This window comes from Sorex fumeus, unplaced genomic scaffold (assembly GCF_029834395.1).
Source record: "Sorex fumeus unplaced genomic scaffold, SorFum_2.1 ptg000047l, whole genome shotgun sequence".
Lineage (NCBI taxonomy): Eukaryota > Metazoa > Chordata > Mammalia > Eulipotyphla > Soricidae > Sorex > Sorex fumeus.
Window position 1 is genome coordinate 54,614,028 of NW_026606104.1, and position 21,643 is coordinate 54,635,670.

A 21,643-nucleotide genomic window follows, 5' to 3' on the forward strand; every position below is an offset into this window, starting at 1 on the left:
CTCCCAGGTTCTTTTACCAATGGGTTCCTGAGTTCCCAGAGAATTCCCATCATTCTTCTTGGGGGCCATAAAGAACTTTCTACTCCTGTTATTTACCTTAGTTTTTTTTTTTTTTTTTGGCGCGTCTAAGAGGAGACACTGTTGGAAAAGGGATGTGACTCAAGTAGTAGAGCATATGCCTAGCATGTGAGACTTCCCAGCCCCTGCTGGCTATAGCCCTGGTCACTCAGGTACCACCAAGAATGTTACTCCACCCCAAAAATTAAATAAATGAAACAAAATGGAAAGGGGGGAAGGAAGGGGGAGGGAGAGGGGCAGGGACAGAGAGGGAGGGAGAGAGGAAGGAGGGAAGGACAGAAAAGGAGAGAGAGGGAGCGGGGAGAGGGTGGAGGGGGAAGAGAGAGAGAGAGAGAGAGAGAGAGAGAGAGAGAGAGAGAAAGCGAGCACATGCGCTCATATCCATCCCCCAAATCCAAGTATTGCACAAAATACTTGGCAGTTTACTAAATCTTTTTTTTGGGGGGTGGGGTGTGGGAGAGAAGCCCTCTGCAATGCTCAGGGCTTACTCCTGACTCTGCATTCAGGAATCATTCCTGGCGGTGCTCAGGGGACCATATGGGATGCTGGGAATTGATGCTGCATCGTCTGCACGCAAGACAAGTGCCGTATCTGCTGTACTACTGCTATGGCACCATCACGAAATCTTACTAATGAATACTGAAAAGTTATTACCATCACACGGTGTTACTGTAATTTAGCAAAAACAAACCATTGCGTTAGTTACTGCTTTACAGGCTTACTGCTTCTAGAATAATTAGTGGTGCAGTCTCCAGCCAACACCTCCTCAGAGTGGCTTATTTCCCCTTCTCCTTTGGTCCCTTTCCGGAAGGCAACCTCTTGTCCATCCCATCTCATCCCACACAAGGCGTTTCATCCCAATGTGAGATTTCCTCCCTCTCCAGAAAGGTCTATGGGAATGGCACCGCCTCTAACTAAATCAGTGAAAAAGGATAATGTGTAAAAGCAAATACTTGTTCAGTACTTATTATGAGCTACTTTTGGTTCTAAGCTTTTTCTATAAGAGGGCTCTATTCCTATGAGTCCTATCTCTAACAGACTCTAGGGCATCAGAGGGCTTTTACCTTTCTGGTCAGCATGAAGCCAGAGGATGCAAGGGTTAGGGAACCTCAGAGGGCCTCCAAGAGGACCGCCACCTTCCTCTGCATGTTGGCGATGAAGAAACTCACTATGAGAAATTCCCGTTTCTTCAAATACTTGCAAGCTCCTAGGTCATTTAAAAGAGGAGGGAGAACACTCATAAAAAGCATTAGAAAATGTTAATTCTCACATTAAACAAAAAAGAGAGGCTTTTATAGAATGCCTTGTTCTTGTTTTCACTACACAAGCCCCTGAAGGTCTGAGGATACAGGATCAGTCCAATCCTAGAGTTACTCAGAAGAGCCCTAAAGAAAACGTTAGAGGAGCCAGAGAGATAGCCCACTGAGAAGGGTTCTTGCTTTGCTTGCAGCCAACCCAGGTTCAATGCTTAGCCCCATATGGACCTCGGAGCCCTGCCAAGAGTGACTCCTGAGCAAAGAGAGACGCATAAGCCCTACGCACAGCAAGGTGTGAACCCAAAAATACAAACAAAAGGAAAAAGAAAAAAGACAATGATTTATATAGCAAGAAATATTACTATTCTTCCCAAGATAACTTTTTCTAAATCAGTTAAACATGCTCAGAAACAGGTTTCTTCTACACGAATAGAATAGGACTGACTCACTTTCAGGTAAGCAGGAAAGAGTTTGTTTGGGACACTGTTACAAGCCAACAAGTCTAGTCTCGCTGGAATGCCTTTCCCACAGTACAAAAGTATGTTGTCTATCCAGTTCACCAACTTTCCTTTTAAACACATCTAAAATTAATAAAGAATGCTCTGACTAATTTGGTACTCTAGCAGCCGAAAGATCGCTGAAGAAAAAACTCACACACTTATTCTTAAGCCACATCCACTCTCCTATCTACTATGCTATGCAGCACCAGGTAATTTAATTCCTAAATCTATACTCTACCACTCTGGGTGATTGCAGCTTATCAGCTTGAAAGTGATCTTTCTCTTCCTGACCCAATTCCACTTCCTGAAACCCTAACACCAGAGTAGAGAGCTCTTGTCTTTCTCCATCACTGGCCACTCAGAGGGGACTAGGAGCGAAGAATGTAGCAACAGACATCTCACTTATCTAAAGGTTAGAAGACAACCTCAAACTAAAAGAAAATTGAAAAAAAATTGCCCAATCTTCTCGAAGATTCTTACAGAGTTCTTACTTAGAATCTAATGACATACTAAGATACCATTCTCAGCTCATTTCTTATGTGACAAAATAGGGTGATAAGAAATGAGGTATAATAAGGCAAGAGAAATTGTACAATGGATAAGGAACTTGCCTTGCACAGCTGAACTGGATTCAATCCTGCATGGCTCCTGGAGCCCACCAGGAGTGATCCCTGAATGCAGAGCCAGGAGGAAACCCTGGGCACTGCTGGGTGTGCCCCCAAACAAAAACAGTATTGAAAAGTGACCAAGGGGCTGGAGCGATAACACAAAGGGTAGGCCGTTTGCCTTGCATAGGGCTGACCCGGGTTCGATTCCCAGCATCCCAGATGATCCCCTGAGCACCGCCAGGAGTAATTCCTGAGTGCGGAACCAGGAGTGACCCCTGTGCACTGCCGGGTGTGACCCAAAAAGCAAAAAAAAAAAAAAAAAAAACCTAAAAAGTGACCACTTGTGTCTCTCACTGTGATTCAATATTAAAAAAAAAAAATTGATCATGGCATTCTTCCACTGGGCTGGAGCGATAGCACAGCGGGTAGGGCGTTTGCCTTGCAAGCAGCCAACATGGCCAACCCAAGTTTGATTCCTCCGCCCCTCTCGGAGAACCCGGCAAGCTACCGAGAGTATCTCGCCAGCACGGCAAAGCCTGGCAAGCTCCCGGTGACGTCTTTGATATGCCAAAGACAAGTCTCACAATGGAGACATTACTGGGCCTGCGCGAGCAAATCGATGAACAACAGGAGAACAGTGCTTACAGTGCTTATTCTTCCATTAAAAAGAAAAAAAAAACAGCAAAAAAAAACCCATCTTTTTCTTTGGCAGGGGTGAAGAGAGGATTGTGGGGGTTACATCCAGATGTGCTCAAGGACTGCTCCTGGTTCTGTACTCAGGGAACACTCCTGAAGGGGCTTCGGCATGTCGGGAACTGAACACCAGTCAGCCACATGCAACACAGGTGCCCTAGCCTCTGTACTATATCCCCAGCCCCTGATAAACCTGTTGAAAGATTTCCACTAAAATATTTGAAATAAACATTTGGATACTTCAAAGTATAAATTTTGCTTATCTAGACTATGTATCTTCACCATCCTAAAGGAGGAAAAATAACAACTGAGACACTGCAACTGTCTGTGGAACACCAAAGGCAACTATGACTTTAAAAAAAAATATTCTTTAGTATTAAATTTCACTTAAGGGCAAGGAGAAAGTACAAATAGAAAAAGGCTTCTAGGTCGGGGACAGCAGTAAAATCAAGGGTTAAGGAAGACTAATCTAGAAGAGTCCCTGGAATGGAATTATTTCACAATCTCTATCAATTCCAGATGTTAATGCCATTCGTAGAGCAGGTCCTTCGTTAGATTCTGTTCTCTGTCTGAGTATGACTCCCCCCCACCGACAACAGAAAATAAACAAGAGGCAGCATTTTCAAAACAACCAAAGATGTGACCTTATGAGTTCATTCACCAACTTTCTCTTCCCTTCAAGGAAGGGAATGCTAAAGGTGAGCTGATCTATGAGACAGTTTGTAAAATCTGCCTCCCACTGGGAAAGCTGCTGGAGAGGAACTCAGCATTGCACAATCAATTATGAAACCCAAATCATAATGTAAACTGCCTGCATGCCAGAAGAAATTTATATGAAAACTGTTATACAAGCAAAGATCAAATAGAAAATGAGGCAAGATTACATAGGCCCTAGGGAAAACTGTATTGTATTATGCATTTTAAAAGTAACAACAAAGTAGGGTGCAACTATTTACCAAGGGAGTTGGGCTGAGGCAATAATTCAGGGCCTACCAACCTGCTAAACTAGAACACATCCATCTCCACTAATTGCTATTATCAAACCTCTCGTCGTTCAAGCACTCTGAAGAACTGACGACCCTGTAACCTCACTGGATCTCAGGGCTGGTGGGCCCCGGCTCTCTTACCTGGCTACTTTGCGCTTATCATGGGGGTGCAGCTTTGCAGCCATTTCTGGATCCACCTGACTCAGGCGTTTGTAGAGTACGTGACTATCCTCCTTTTCAAGCTCTACTTTCCGGTCAATCACTTTCTCGGCGCCCGTCTCCCGAGGCTGTTAGTGAATGTTTAGAAGTGATTTAAAATTAATAATTCAACTTCGAGACAGTATATATATGCCAGACACTTTGCTTAGTGATGGTAATAGAGAATAGAATGTACCAGGTCTTGCTATATAGTGAGACAGGTCATAAATAGAAAAGCCCAATATACCATGTTAGTACCATGAGGCCATAGCAAAGAGGAAGGAGGACTTACCCCTAAGGAAGTACTCAGGTACTGCGCTTCCTTGTTAGATGCAAATGCAGGTAACAAGGAGAACATATCTACAAGACTAACTTACCTAAGAGCCTAGGTACCTCAGCAAGAGATACCAGGGTGGACCAGAATTGCTACATTACAGTTTACAAACTTCTACCTTATGCAATAGCATCTCTGTAAGTAAGGTTAGTGCTGGACAGCCCCTTAAAATATAGACTGTTAGAGCCAGGAAATGCTGAATCAGACTAATGTACTGTTAACTTACATGAAGATGCTAATTAATTCACAGAGAACTATCTTTCCCACGCACAGAGCCTGCCCTAAGGCCAGCCTAGAGGAGCACCCTTCACATACAGACACGGCATTTGCTTCAGAATATTAAGGAGGAAAATTACAGTTGCTGAGTATAAGAAACAGGCAAGAATCAACCTTCCTCCTTCTCAAATTAGTTGACAAGAAAGAGGAACCGCATTTCCTCAGAGCATTACAAGTGAATTAAACATACCTTAGTGTCGACAAGGACTTTCCAGAGCAGAGACTCAATGTAATAATTTGTTCCTCCCACGACAATAGGAATTTTGTCTCGGGCAAATATGTCTTCAATGTGGACATTAAGGAAGACATCACAATACCTAATATCAAGACCAATTCTGGGACTGGACAAGCAATACACCAGGTAAGGTTCTTTATTTCAGCTGACCCAGGTTCCATCTCTGATATCCCTCCATGGTCCCTTGAGCACCACTGGGAGTAATTCCTGAGTGCCGAGCCAGAAGTAACCACTGAGCATCCCCAGGTATAACCCGAAAACAAAAACCATTTTTTTAAAAAAAAAAAAAAAACAAAGAATACAATACTCACTTGAGAAGGTATTAGCAAAACAACAACAACAACAATAACCAAAACCCAAGTTTAGTTGAGAAACAGGAAAAAGAATTCAGAAACTAATATGAATTAAAACTAGTTTTCACAGTTCACCCTGAATCCTTAGAGTCACTTTTATCAGTTCTGGATAAGCTTGCAGAAAGCAAAGACAAATGCATGATGGTAATTCTTTCCCTTTCTAGAATTTCCTAGTGTTTTTTTTTTTCCCCTAATAAAATTCAAAGCTTGCTTGGTATTCCAAGTCAGTTTAGCAAGGTCAAATCCAAAAGATGATCACAGAATGAAGTGTTGGCTACTCAGAAAGTCAAGAAACATCTACTGCCTGACTCTGCCCCCTCCTACGGCAAAATACAAGCTGGCTTCTAGGTTTAAACTCAGGCAGTCTCCACCATTATGGAGTAGTAGTGCACATTTCAAATCCTGACATTTCAACACACTGACCGAGAAGCACTGGTTCTGGAAACAGATTTTTAATTACTAGCTCCAACTTTAGGACAAGGTATTAAAACTTGAAGTTTCCGTTTTTTTCGCCTGTAAAAGTGTGTGTGTGTGTGTGTGTGTGTGTGTGTGTGTCTCCAATTCCCCGAAGTGCTATGGGCCAACAAGCTACGCTCTTTGTTGTTGCTGTTTTGTTTTTGCTGTGCCTGGGATCAAATCCAGGGACTCATAACTGCGCGGTATGTGCTCTGCTGTTAAGTATCCTGGTCGAAGAATACTTCATATATTAAGTGTATTAACCATTTTCCTTTCCGAGGTAACAAATGTTTTCCACCAGGCTTACTCTTTTAAAATTTTATAGTGAGGTATTTTCTCTGAGTTAGCAATTTTGGGGTGACATGCAGCAATGTTCAGGGGTCATTCCCAGAGGCATTTGGGGGATGGTGTGGTACCAGGCGGCACATCCAGGCTTTTCACACCTAACGCGTGCTTGTTCTTGCCCTTTGAATAATCTCCCTGGCCCCCACTATTTGTTTACTCTTTTACTTTTTGACGGTTCCGAAAAGTGCTCAGGAGGCCTGGGGGTCCAACCCAGCAATTCATGGCTAACAGGACCACTGGCCCAATGATGCAGTGCTACTCTGGGTCAGCGGTGCGGGGGATGAGGTATGTCGGGCTGGAGGTGCTCGGAGCCTCTAAGGGTCACAACTAGTAGTGCTCATTGCTCCAAAGGCTGCACCTGAGGATGTTCAGGGGACCATGTGATGCTGGGGATCAATCTAAGGTTGGCTGCATGCAAGACATGTACCTTAACTCCCGTACAAACCAGTTCACATATTTTCCTTTTCAAAAAATGAAATATTCAACATATCACAGATGACAGATTTATGACACAAAATAAGAGAATTTAGATGTGTACGCACACAGAGCTGATGACCAAGGTGGCTATTTCAAAACAATGTAGTAAAATTATCCCTGGGACAGTTAATTGTCCAGGAATAAAATAAAACCAGGTTCTTGTTATATAAAACAAATGCTAGATAATTTTACAGTTAAGAGTTTAAGAAAACTTTCAAACAAATGTGATTATACATAGTTGATTCAGGTATGATTTTTAAATAGGAACAGACTTTAAAGACAGTCTCTGATTTGGTTTGGTGGGAATGTGGCTCACATTGGACTGGAGCGATAGGATAGCAGGTAGGGCATTTGCCTTGCACGCGGCTGACCTGGCTGGCCCAGGTTCGATTCCTCCGCCCCTCTTGCAAAGCCTGGCAAGTTACCAAGAGTATCTCACCCGCATGGCAAAGCCTGGCAAGCTACCCGTGATATATTCGATATGCCAAACACAGTAACAAGAAGTCTCACAATGGAGACATTACTGGGACTGCTCGAGCAAACCGATGAACGGGAGGACAGTGCTACAGTGGTTCACATGAAGAGCACTTGGCCTTGTATTTGTGAAGCTCTGGGCCCAATTCCCAGCACTGCAAAACCAAAACAAGACTAAAAGACAACACTAAAAGATTTCCAGAATCATTATTCTCCTGAATCGTTATTCTCCACCAAAACAGTCTTCTCAAATTTTAGAGCATGTGAGCCACCTGGGGCTCTTGTTAAATGCAGACCGTTTCACCAATTAGAATTGATGCTGAACCTGAGTAGCAAGAATACTATCTTTCAATCTATAGATTTTACTGGGGATGCTCTCTGTCGGGAGTTAAGTCTGCACAAAAGTGTCACCAAGAAAATAAGTTTCTAAGTTTGGGCTGCCACGAATCCCACAAACCTAGTTGCTACCTTTCCTAAGGATATCAAAGCAGCTGCCTTGTTCCTGAAGTCCACCACTGTGTAATTTGTCACAAGAGGATCCACAAAGCTGATCATATGGTGCCGGCACAGGTTCTGCTCTTGGGCTGAAACCTTATTGGTGATGATGTCTAGACCTTCATAAACCTAAGAAAAAGGAAAATCAACATTAGAGAGTGATCTGCCTCCAAAGACCATGCTCAATGAGTTCCAACAATGCTCTGCTCCTCCTCCCAGTCAAATACCTGAATAACGAAAGTGCCAGTGTAGAGGTATTCTAATCAACACATAGCCAGAGCCACAAAACCCAAAGAGGCATGGAAACAGACAGTCCTGGGGCCAGAGAGACAGCAGTGGGTAAGGTGCTTGCCTTGCAAGCAGCTGACCTAGGTTCAATCCCCAGCACCCCGTATGGTCTCCCAAGTCTGCCAGGAATGATCCCTGAGCACAAAGTCAGGAAGACATAAGCCCAGAGCACTACCAGTGTGGCCCAAAAATTAAAAAAGGAAACACAGAAGTCCTAATGAAATTGTGGCTACTGGCTCAGACTTAAATGACAAAAAGGGAATTAAATGTTCCAGAGAACTAGTTCAGCAAGAATAAATGAAGGTTCTTTAGGCTGAAACTTTAAAGCATTTAAAAACGAGCAGGTTGTTTGCTTATTCTACTTATCACAAATCCAGAAATCCAGAAAAGTAACATTCTTCATTGCTCCTAATTCTACTTCAAATGTTTGAATATTTCGTGGATTTAAATGGCTCTGGACAGTTTTATAATTTGTATAAGATTGGCTCCATTTGTGGAGAAGTAGCCTATCCTATAAAGATATATTATAAAACACACATATACACTTTGAAGTCAGAACCTCTAATACAACTGTACTCTGGCAAAAACACTGTGATCTATCTAAATTACTGCTTCAGGGGGTCAGCACATACAATCTAAATACTCAAAGGCAATATCCTGTCTGTAAGCTCTTGATCTGCCAATTCAACTAAAAAGTTCAAGCATACTTTTTCTAAATGCGAGGTAGGCCTCAGATGGAGAACAGATCTGAAAATACCAGTTTGAAAATAGGGATGAATGCTTTGAGATTAAATGTTCTCTCTGTAATCACTGATTCTACAAGGAACACTGAATGAACAAATAATAAGTTCCATAGAGCCCACAAAGATGTTAAAAGCATTTTTTATCTCACGTTTCCCTTTACTTATATGGGTGTCAAATAAGTAGAGTACAGTATAATGGTTAGGAGAATGGACCCTGGCGCCAGGCTGCCTCAGATCAATTCCTAGCTCTGCCACTTACACACATTTTTTTAGAATAGGGAATAGGGAGTCACTAACCTCTGTATCTCAATTCCTCATCAGTATAAAAGTGAACAATAATGCATATTTCATAGGGTTGTTGTGCATATTAAATGAGTTAATACATGCAAAGTACTTAGGTTTTTCATAGGAGGGTTGGGGCGATGGTTTGGGTTACACTTGGTGCCCAGTGGTCACTCTAGGTAGTGGTGACATGATCATATGTAGTGCAGGGATGGAACCAGGATCTGCTGCACACGAGTGAAATGCTTAGCCCCTATACTATCTCTGCACCCCCCCCCCCCCTTTAACTTTATCCTGGAACACAGCAAATGCTACAGAAGGGTCAGTCTATCACCATCTACAACATAACCACTTCACTGCTTTCACAGGCATACGAGGAGAACGAGAAATAAATTTAAAAGAAAAAAAAAAGTTGCCTGCCACAGAGGCCGGCGGGGTGAGGGGTAGGGCAGGGGGTGGGGCAGGAGAGAAACTAGGGCCTATTGGTGGTGGGAAACGTGCACCGGTGAAGGGATGAATGTTCGAACATCACATGCCTGAAACCCAATCATGAACGACTTTGTAACTGTGTGCATCACTGTGATTCAATTAAAAAATTAGAATAAAGTCTCTACTTTTCTATGCTGGACTAGAGCGATAAGCACAGCAGGTAGGGCGTTTGCCTTGCACGTGGCCAACATAGCCCACCCGAGTTCGATTTCTCTGCCCCTCTCGGAGAGCCTGACAAGCTACCGAGAGTATCTCGCCCTTACGGCAAAGCCTGGCAAGCTCCCCGTGATGTATTCGATATGCCAAACACAGTAACAAGTAAACAGGGCGTTAGCCCCACACATGGCCAACCCAGTCCAATCCCCAGAATCCCACATGGTCCTTGGGCACTGCCAGGAGTAATTCTGAGCACAGTAAGGAGTACTATGAGCACAGCAGGTAGGGCGTTTGCCTTGCACGCGGCCAACAGGGCCCACCCGAATCCTTGAGCATCGCCAGGTGTAGTCCAAGAACCAAAGGAAAAAGAAAACTAAAAGAGGGGCTGAAAAGAAAGTACAGCGATGGTCACCTGGGTCCGACCCCTGGCATTCCATAAGGTGCCCTAAGCACCTCCAGGAGTGATCCTTGAGCATCGCCAGTGGCACATAAACAGGGAGGGAGGGCAGGTGGGAGGGCAGGCAGGTTGGCTAAAAGGGTGTGGGGTTGCAACAGGGATAGCTCAAAGGGTGAGCATACATTGTGAGGGGCAGGCGGCCAGTCTCCTGGTCCCCTGAGCACTGCCAAGAATGATCCCCCACACTAAGTTGGGAGTAGCTCCCAAGGTACTAGATGTGGAACAAAAAAAAATTTTCTAAAAAGGAAAGAAAACTAAAGGGAGAGGGTTAACAGTTGTATGTTCCTCTACCTCTTTTCCCTCAGTCTTTAGTTCTCTCTTTGTAACTTAAAATCCCCAATGTTAAAAGAATTTACACAGCAACAATTTGATTATTACTTAGAGCATTTCTGAACTCTTTCAGTGGACTGACTCTCTCCCTCTCTCCACCCGCTCATCATACCCATGCTGAGGGCTTACTCCTGGCCCTGTGCTCAGGGGATGACTTCTAGCAGTGCTCAGGGTACCATACCCAGTGCCAGGGATTGAACCAGGGCTGGCCTCATGCAAGGCAAAAGTCCTACTTGTTGTATTCTATCTCCAAGCCTGGATTCTCAACTTAATTAAAATAAGCATTAAGGAAATGCACAGTACAAGCTTGCAAGCTAGAGTTTGTAGCCCCCATTTCCCAAAAAGCCAAAATGTAAACATCTGCTAGCATGTGCACAAGCACACTCTACCAGCGATCCAAGAGTAGTCAGGCCTTCGGATGGACCCTCCATAGCCCCTTTATAAAGGCAACCACAAATCACACAAAACATAATCCCTTTTTTAAAAATAAGGAGAGAAATAAGCTTATCTATTAAAGGTGATGGACTGTACTGTTTATGGCATATTCAAATGTTCAAAATATCACAGAAGAGTATTAGTGACTTAAAGCAGTTATTAATGATAGAGTTAACAAATCCAGAAAGTATCGCCAACTTTTGATTTGTTAACCATTTGCTTTTTTTGTTGTTGTTGTTGCTGTTTCGTCTTGGGGCCACATTTGGCAGTGCTCAGGGGTTACTCCTGGCTCTGCACTCAAGGATCATTCCTGGCAGGCTCTAGGGACCATATGGAGTGCTGGGGATTAAACCCAGTTGGGTTTAAGACGAATGCCCTAGCCTCTGTACTACTGTTCTGGTCTACCATTTGCTTTCTAATGTCATCAAATTCAAAGAAAATGAAACACAAATATCAGTATTGGGGCCAGAGCGCTAATACTATTGGGTGTTAAAAAAAAATGAAAGTTTTTTTTTTTTTAAAGAAATTGAAGGGGCTGGAACGATAGCACAGCAGGTAGGGCGTTTTGCCTTGCACATGGCTGACCCGGGTTCGATCCCCAGTATCCCATATGGTCCCCCAAGCACCGCCAGAAGTAATTCCTGAGTGCATGAACCAGGAATAAGTGAATCACCAGGTGTGACCCAAAAAGAAAAAAGAAAAAAAAAAGAAAGGAAAAAAAGAAATTGAGCTGACAAAAGGCTATGTCTGTATTGATGATGCTTCATACTTTTACTGTTTGGGGTTTTTTTGTTTGTTATTTGTTTTAAAGGCTGAAGACTAAACTGGAGGCCTGTTTAGTGGTGCCAGGTATGCACCCTACCAAGCCATATCCCTGACTCTCTTTTCTCTCTTTCACTGACCAAACCCAGCTGTGCTTGGGGAGACCAGATGGTGCGAGAGATCACATCACATGTGCTAAGTATGTATTCTAGCCCTTTGAGCCATCTCCCTGACCCCCAGGCATCTCACTTTTCTTTTAGTATGACTTCTTTTGATAGTTATATATGTGAGTTATAATGTTTACAAACAACTGTCTGATCACATCTATTTCTGTATATTTTTTCATTTAACCCATAAATTTTTAACATGAAGGCAGTTATATATATATAAATACATAAATGTATAAATACATCTACATCATGCATTGCATGATGACAAGGATGATGTTGAAAACATACGTGTTTTTTAGAATGCAAGAGTGTGTGTGTGGGGGGGGGTTGGACCACACTCAGTGATGCTCAGGGGTTACTCTTAGAGATGCACACTTCTTTCTGGCAGTGCTCAGGGGACCATGGGATGCTGGGGATCGAACCCAGGTCAGCCTTGTGTAAGGCAAGCGCCCTACCCACTGTACTATCTCTCCAGCCCCAAAAAAAGAGCTATTTTAGCATTCTTTTGGGGGAGGGGAAGCCACCCAGCAGTGCTAACAGACCACGTAGTGCTAGAAATGGAGCCTGGGGCTTCGACATGGAAACATGTTCAAATCCTTTGAGACGCTTCCCCAGTCTGTCACAAAAGTTATGAATACGGAATCAAAGACTGGGCAATGGTACAAATAAAATTTACATGAGTACCATTCATTTTTAGTCACACTAAAATGTGTTTTATTTTCTGCTTTTAACAATAGAAAAGAAAGCACGATTGGATGATTGGTGTTTCTGATAACGAGGTAGTGAAAATAGACCATAATTATAACTACAAGACTGGAAAACTATTTTTGCTTTTGGCCACACCCAGCTACACTCGGAGCTTACTCCTGGCTCTACGCTCTCCCTAGAAGGGTTCAGAGTACCATATGTAGTGCCAGGGATTAAACCTGGGTTCTTGGTGTGCTAAGCAAGCACCTCAACTCCTAATCAGCTAGGAAATGAAAACAACACAAATGTCCGAAGACAGATAAGAATAGTGTGGTATAAGTTATGCACAATGGAGTACTATGCAGCCACAAGAAAAAATGAAATCAACATAAAAATGTTAAAAAATGTTAAAAAAACCAAGTTTTTTATAACTTGGATGGAACTATCAGGTATCATGTGGTGTGATATAAGTTGGAGATACAATATCAGATATCTCATTTGTGGAATGTAAAGAAATCAAGCAAAAGGGAAAAACGTTATCCCTCTCTTTTGGCTCCTTCCCTTTCAAGGAACAAAACTTCACTTGTGGATGTCATCTCCTTTCCAATCCAAGTTAGAACCTGTAGTCCTGCAATCATTTTCTTGCCTCCGTGGGTACACCTGCCTTGAAAACCGCTCTCTGAATCAACATGACCAGTCACATTTCTGCTGACTAGTTGCCCCCACTTCTCCACAAGTACATTATTCAAGAGATCACTAATTAATCCTGACTGCCAAATGAAAAGCTTTGTTATTTTTCTACTAAGCTCTTGAAGCATATCATGGAAAAAGCATCCATCTACTACTACTGAGCTTTCTCCCCTTCCTAAGTCATTATCCCTAGGCTTTTAGTGGCAACATTCTCGGAGTTCGGAATTTTTCTCTCTCACTAGTCCTTTATCAGTTTTCTTTACCGAGGCCAGCCACTGATCTACCGGCAATATCTGACAATCTTTACAGCAAATACTGCCATCTTAATATTATAAAGTTTTTGGTGATATCCTTGATACTACAACCATTTTTACGTTGATAATCCCAAATCCATACCTCCATATCTGTGTCACTTTTTTCTTTCCTCCCGTTGTTCATAGATTTGCTCGAGTGGGCCCAGTAACGTCTCCATTGGAGTCTTTGTTGTTACTGTGTTTGGCATATCGAATACATCATGGGTAGCTTGCCGGGCTCTCCGAGAGGGGCGGAGGAATCGAACTCGGGTCGGTCATATTGTCTGCGTGCAAGGCAAACGCCCTACCGCTGTGCTATCGCTCCAGCCCCACTTTTTATTGAAAGACATGAGAAATGTAGAGATGTATGTGGGAGAGGGAAAGAGAGAATGGGGGAGAAGGAGGATAGGAGGGAGGGAGAGGGTGGTGTGTTCCAGAGAACAAGGGCTTCTCCAGAGTGGAAAAAGCCCATACCTGCATTCTAGATCTCTCTGATGCCTAACAAAAGGCATGCAATAAAGTGAAGTGATTAATAGTAAGAATTATGAAGTCAGAATGACTGGCTCTGCTGCTTAGTCATTGTGTAACCTCGGACCACTAATCTAGTCTATCTGGGCCTCAGCTTCCTTCGATTTCCTGAGGATAACCTTCAAAGGGTTACTGTGAGAATTAAACATATATGTGACACTTGAAACAGGCCTGCCCCACAGGAAACAGTAAATGACTATTAGCCAACCAGCCATTTTCTTTACCATCATCCCCAAAAGCACTGGAAACATGCTTTGTCCCAAACTGAACTCCTTACATCCCCAAGCTGTCCTTGGGGAGCCACCTAGACCTTTCCCAAACTGGGTTAACACTGAAGGGGAAGGGGTGGTGACAGCCTACGGTGCAACTCCGGGGGCTTACTACTGGCTTGCTTAAAGAAGACAGACGGGGAGGTGAGGAGTAATTTCTCCTCTGAAAAGAGGGAGGTCGGCCGAACAAATTTCAGAAACTCTGACCTATATAATCAAACTGAAATTCTTGAAATGATCCTCGTATCTCTCCATTTCCAAAATTCTAATTTTTTTAACCACTCCCAAATTTATCTCAGAACTCACCACTGACATCACTGCCCTTACACTCACTAACTGAAGAGTCTATGAATTTACAACTAACCTATTCCATCAACAACCTCATTGATCTGTCCATCTTCCAAAACAACTATTCCAATTTATAGCCACACTGCAGCCAGTAATCTTTCTAAAATGAAAGACTTTTTCATCTGGCCTCCAACCTTGAGCACTGCCTCTAAATGATAGCCTGCTTTGAGATCTCCGCTATCCTTCCCTATCTGTGCTCCCGCAATATCATAGAACTTGCTATACAGAGTTCTTGAACATATCTTGCAGACTAGTCTGAAGGGGGAAAGTGCCTATTTTGGGGGTGGGGGCTATACAACCAGCAGTGCTCAGACCTTACTCTGGCTTTGAGCTCAGGGTTTATTCCTGGAGGGGGCTCAGGAAACAAAACATGGTTGGGTGCATAAAAATAAGCTCCTTACCTGTTTTATTACTGCCCAGCCTCAGGAATTGTCTATTTACCACTAGTCCTAGAATAAGGCACATTGGATATATTCAAGGAATACTCTGCTTGAGGCAGAGTGCCAAATCCAATGCTAAGAGTTTCACACTCTATGAAATTATGCCGCCCTCATTTTTACCAGTGAGGTAACAGTAATTCAGACATAAGGGGAAACTTGCACAAAGGCATACAGCTAGTTAGATAGAAGCAGATTTTGAATCCATGTCTTTTACCACTTTTGATTGATTTAGATATATTTTACCTTTGGATATCTAAAAGACATACTGTAATCGCTGAAGCGCTCCAATGTCTGAAGAGTATGTATAAGTCAGGGAGAGGCAGGGTAGTATAATTGAGCCAGAATGCCCTACTTCAAATCCTGCCTCTATTAACCCTAATTTGGCAGGTTATTTATACCTCTAATTTTCTTTTCCTCAAGTTTCCTTATCTATAAAACGGAGGGGGGTGGGGGAGGAACGATATTGGGCCAGAAAGATAGCACAACAGCAGGGCACCTGCCTTGCATGTAACTGACTCAGGTCCAATTCTGGCACCCCATATGATCCCCTGAGCCCACCAGGAAGAATACTGAGAGCAGAGCCAGAAGGAAGTCCTGAGCACCACTGGTGTGGTGCCCCACCCTCAAAAAAATCTTTAAGAAATAGCTGCTATATTATTTTCAGGATTAAGTCTGAGGATTAGGGTTAATATACCTAAAATGTTTATACATTTATATAGTGCACCAGGCAGACGGTAAACACTACATTCAGGGCCTGATTTTATGTGTATTCAATCAGTGACAGCTAAACAAGAGCTTCTTGGCTTTTCTGAGGTGAGATCCCTGGATAGGATTTGAATGAGAACCACAAAATAAGGAGAGTTGAAAGGAGCTCTAGACACAGTCTGCCACTGCCAGTCACTGATCTGATCCAATTTCTTCTTCCTAACATAGCCAAAGAGGAAACTGAAGTTCACAAAGGCAGCAACTTGTCAAAGTAACACATAAAATGGATTAGTGGCAGAGGTGGCATTATACAGTAACCTGATTTTCCTAGGAGAAACAGTCTACCAGGCTAAATGAACACCTTACAGACTAAATCAGGAGAGGCTAGGGGCTAGGGCAAGTATCAAAGTGCAGGAGTGACTGCATTCCGGGTGGGAGCCCCATGTTTGATCCCCAGCGCCGCATGATCCCCTGGGCACTGCAAAGAGAAACCCCTTTCCCACTACCCAAAGCACCAAGTGTGGCCCAAAAACCAAAACCAAACAAATTAAGAGACAAATTACAGGCACCTGAAGATAGGCACAACATCTAAATCTAACGAAGGTATTTACTGGATATTTTAAGCCTAGGCATCAGTACTTTATTTTTCTTTTTAGTTTTGGGATTATACCCAAGGGTGCTCAGGGCTTGCTTCTGAAAGAATGCCTGCAATACATGAAAGAGTAAACTTGAAAACCAGAGTCAGGGAGAGCATGCAGACAAAGAGGACCAGCAGATATGGATTTGCTTGGCACATAGCCAACATGAGTTCATCTCTAGTACCTATTTGGTTCCCAGAGTCCCACTAAGAGCGAGCGCTAAATTCAGAGCCAGGAGTAAGCCCTGAGCACCATTGGGTGTGGCCCAAGATCCAAAAATAAATACCCATAAATACAAACTATTTTATACTTAAGTGGGTACAACCTAGGTATGAACAGGAAACCCAAAAAAGGAAAACACAAACAGCAGATAAATAAAGACTGGAAACAACAGTAACCTTCCAAATGGAATTAACATGACATTCATTTCTTGTTTATTAGACTAACAGTGGAAAGACTCATAGTACAGAATTAGTAGGGCAAAGTGAAACAGACATACCACCAACACAAACTTCTGTGAAAGCAACATGATAAAAAAGTAGCAAAATGTAACACTGCTTGAAAACAACACAAAAATTTAATATGAGAAAAGGACTGGATTAGGCCTTTCCTCAAATATCTATAAATGGCCAACAAATACATAAAAGAATGGCAACACTATTAGTTATTATGGAAGAATAAATCAAAACTACAATAATATGTCCACCCAAAAGGACGGCATGAACTTTTACAATTCTTCAAAAACTGAACATGAGGCTGGGCCGGATAGATGGTGCAGCAGGTAGAATGAACTTGGGCTTAATCCCCTGCACTGCCCAGTTTCCCAGAGCACCATTAGGAGTAACCAAGAAGCTCAGAGTTGTGACAGCCTCCATGCATCATCAGATGTGACCCAAAAATAAAAAGAGTGAAGTAGGACAGTGGGTAGGGTACTTGCCTTACATGTGGCCAACCTGGGTTCAATCCCCAAGACCCTATATGGTCTCCCGAGTCTGCCAGGAGCAATTCCTGAGCATTACAAGGTGTGACCCAAAAACAAAACAGAAAACAACAACAAACACAGTGTTTTCTTTTTTGGGGTGATAGAAATATTCCGAAGCTAGATAGAAGTAGCTATGCGTGGGTAGCAAGGAATAGGGTTGAATATCCTTACACACACCTCAAGTCTATGATCATATAAGGGAGCAAAAAATGTGAAATGGAGCAAGGAAAGCCTTTTAACAAATAATGCTGGCAAAACTGGACAACTACGTGCAAAAAAATGGGCTCAGACCTCTACCTAACACCATGCACAAAAGTCAGACCAAAGTGGATTAAAGACCTCAACATCAGACCAGAATCCATAAGGTAGCACTGTAGCACTGTCCTCCTGTTGTTCATAGATTTGCTCAAGCAGGCACCAATAACGTTTCAAAACAAACTGTGAGACTTGTTGACTGTTCTTGGCATATCAAATACGTCATGGGTAGCTTGCCAGGCTCTGCCGTGCGGGGGAGTTACTCTCGGTAGCTTGCTGGGCTCTCCAAGAGGGGCGGAGGAATCAAACCCGGGTTGGCTGCGTGCAAGGCAAACGCTCTAGCCGCTGTCCTATTGCTCCAGCCCATCCATAAGGTACATGGAAGAAAGGGTCGGCAAAACCCTTCCCAACACTGAAACTAAAGGTATCGTCAAGGACGAAATGCCATTGACCAAGCAAGTGGAAACCAAGATAAACAAATGGGATTATTTTAAACTAAGAAGCTTCTGCACTTCATGAGAAACAGTGACCAAAATAGTCTACAGCTGTATTTAATTTTTAATTGTTTTAAGGTTTCTGTTACTTCCTTGATCATTTCTTTGTATGTATCTCATGAATTCTGGTATATGGCATTTTATGTTTTATATTTCAGAAATTCTCCTATTTCAATGTATAGTAATGGGGGAATAAAATTTTTAAGTTTAAATTTTTAACATTTTATTTGGGGGACCACACTGAGCAGTACTCAGGGGCTCCTGCTGAAATAGTACTCAGGGGTAACTCCTGTAGATACTTGGGGACCATGTTTTCTATTAGAAGGTATTTCTGTATCTCGCTTGCATTTCATAATTTTTGCTACTAACAGTGGTTGCTATATACCTCAATGCATAGTTTACCTTCAGTGTAAATTATGGCTTTTAGCATTAAAATATCAGTTTGTCACATTTAATCCTTTTTAAAGCTTTGTTTCTTTGATGTCAATATTGCTGTAACTGCGTTCTCATTATTTACACTGCGTAATAAACTGTTGCTTACCTCTTTAAAAAAATATACAGTCTACAGAATGGGAAAGGATACTCAACCAATACCCCTCGGACAAGGGGTTAATATCAAGGATACACAAGGCACTGACTGGTTGAACTCTACAAGAAAAAAACACCCAACCCTATCAGAAAATGGGGCGATGAAATAAAGAGAAACTTCCCCAAAGAAGAAATCCGAATGGCCAAAAGGCACATGAAAAACTGCTCTTCATCACTAATCATCAAAGAGATGCATGCAGATCAAAACAACAATGATATATCACCTCACACCACAGAGACTGGCCCACATCCAAAAAAACAAAAGCAACCAGTGTTGGTGTGTATGTGGGGAGAAGGGTACTCTCCTGCATGGCTGGTGGGAATATCGCCTGTCCAGTCTTTTTGGAAAACAATATGGACATTTCTCAAAAAAGTAGAAATTGAGCTCCCACTTGACCCAGAAATACCATTCCTGGGAATATATCCTGGATGACATCTGCACTTGTATGTTTATTGCAGCATTATTTACAATAGCCAGACTCTGAAGAAAAAAAAAACCCGAGTGCCCGAGAGCAGATGAAACAGTTTAAAGAAGCTGTGGTATATCTAGTAAAGTAAAGGCCCTCCCGTTGATCGTCGATTTGCTCGAGCGGGCCCAGTAACATCTCCATTGGAGACTGTTGTTACTGTGTCTGGCATATCGAATACTCTCGGTAGCTTGCCGGGCTCTCCGAGAGGGGCGGAGGAATCGAACTCGGGTCGGTCATGTTGGCCGCTTGTAAGGTGAACGCCCTACCCGCTGTGCTATTGCTCCAGCCCCGTGGTATATCTACACAATGAAATACTATGCAGCTGTTAGAAAAGATGAAACCACGAAATTTGCATATAAGTGGATCAATATGGAGTATCATGCTAAGTGAAATCAATGAGAAAGATCAGGACAGACGCAGAATGACTGCACCCATTTGTAGAATATAAAGTAAAATAATAAGAGAATAACACCCAAGGATAGTAGAGATAAGGGTCCGGAGGATCAACCCATGGCTTGGAAGCCGATCTCATGTGCTAGGGGGAAAAGGCAGGTCTGAAGGAGAGACTATGTAAATGATGGCTAGAGGGATTGCTCGTGATGGTAGATGTGTGCTAAAAGTAGATGTGGACCAAACATGATGGCTGCTTGGTGTCCATATTGCAAACCATAACACCCAAAAGGAGAGAAAGAGGGAATGTGTCTGTCACAGAGGCAGGGGGAGGGAAGGGATGGGGGTGGTGGTGGGAGGGACACTGGGAACACTGATGGTGAAGAAAGAGCACTGGTGGAGGGATGGGTACTCGAACATTTGTAAGTCTGTAACTACCTCACGGTGATTCACTAAAATTAAAAAAAAAGTGGTAGCTGTGCACACTTTGAATGTAGGAAATGTAACTGGAAAATGGTTCATTTTAAGTAGTTGTTGGGGAGCCAGAAAGATACACCTGTGGGGCTGGAGAGATAGCACAGCGGGTAGGGCATTTGCCTTGCATGCGGCCGACCCGGGTTCAATTCTTAGCATCCCATATGGTCCTCTGAGCACCGCCAGGAGTAATTCCTGAGCCAGGAGTAACCCCGTGCAACGCCGGGTGTGACCCCAAAAAGCAAAAAAAAAAAAAAAAACAACAACAAAAAAACACTTCTGGGTATGACCCAAAACATTAAAAAAAAAGTAAAATTAAATGGCTAGGAGGTAGAGTAAAAAGACTTTTTTTGCATGTGGGAGCCCTGGATTCCACCTCTGGCACCACATCCCCAAAGCAACACACCAGAGTAACAGCATCCCACAAATCATGCATGACCCTTCCCCACAAAAGGCTAAGTGTATCCTCTAGCAAAACTCTTAAAAGCTGGAAGAGGACCAGAGAGTACAGCAAGCAAGGCCCTGCACGCAGCCGACTCGGATTTGATCCCTGGCACCAGAATGGCCCCCTGAGCTCGCCAGGAGTGATCCCTAAGCAGAAAACTAGGAGTAAGCCCTGAGTACTGTTGGGTGTGGCACCTCCTCCCCCACTTCCTCAGCCTCCTCCTGAAATGAAAGCTCTTGCTCTATGAAACACACACTAAATGAAGAGAGGCCACAGTGTAGGAGAAAGTATTTGTGAATAACAAATCTGATAAAGGACTGGTATACAGAATATATAAAGAATTCTTGACATTCAACAATAAGATAAACACCCCTCTCCCCATGGACAAAAACTCTGACAGACATTTCCCCCAAGACGCACAGATGGCAAATAAGCATATGAAAAGGTGCTCCACATCATTAGCTTTAGGGATATGTAAATTCACAACCCAGAGATACCAGTACACACCTATTAGAATTGCTAAAAGAAAAAAAACAAAAAAGACAGTGACAATACAGAATGCCAGTGAGAACACAGAACAGACATTCGCATTCACTGCTGCCAGAAATGTAAACCTACACAGCCATTTAGTAATATAGTTTAGAGGCTTCCGATAGCCTTAACAGTCAGTCAGTCTAAATACCATAAATTTACCAAAACAAACAACAAACAAACACTGTCCTCCCGTTATTCGTCAATTTGCTGGAGCGGGCCCAGTAACGTCTCCATTTTGAGACTCTTGTTACTGTGTTTGGCATATCGAATAGGTCACGGGGAGCTTGGCAGGCTTTGCCATGCGGGAGAGACACTCTCGGTAGCTTGCCGGGCTCAACCCAAAATTCTCAGATAGTCGTCCAAGGGAAATGAAAATTTAAATTCATGTGAAATAGTGTTTATAAATGTTTACATTAGTTCTGTTTGGTTACTGATAAAAACTGAAAACCCAGATGTCCTTTAATGGGACAAACTATGGCACATCCACACAAAAGAATAATGCTCGGCAATAAAGATTAGTGGACTACCATAACAACA

General features: G+C 42.9%; 1 protein-coding gene across 1 annotated transcript in view; it reads right to left on the bottom strand.

The window, feature by feature from the left end:
• The window catches only part of TRIT1 (tRNA isopentenyltransferase 1), a 49,889-nt gene that overhangs the window by 10,309 nt on the left and 17,937 nt on the right, over window positions 1-21,643 (bottom strand). The window contains exons 2-5 of the mRNA XM_056123027.1: window positions 7,753-7,893; window positions 5,120-5,218; window positions 4,263-4,408; window positions 1,143-1,285 (exon numbers count right to left, since the gene is read on the bottom strand). Coding sequence (XP_055979002.1) covers window positions 1,143-1,285; window positions 4,263-4,408; window positions 5,120-5,218; window positions 7,753-7,893 — 529 coding nt within the window. The remainder of the gene's footprint in view (window positions 1-1,142; window positions 1,286-4,262; window positions 4,409-5,119; window positions 5,219-7,752; window positions 7,894-21,643) is intronic.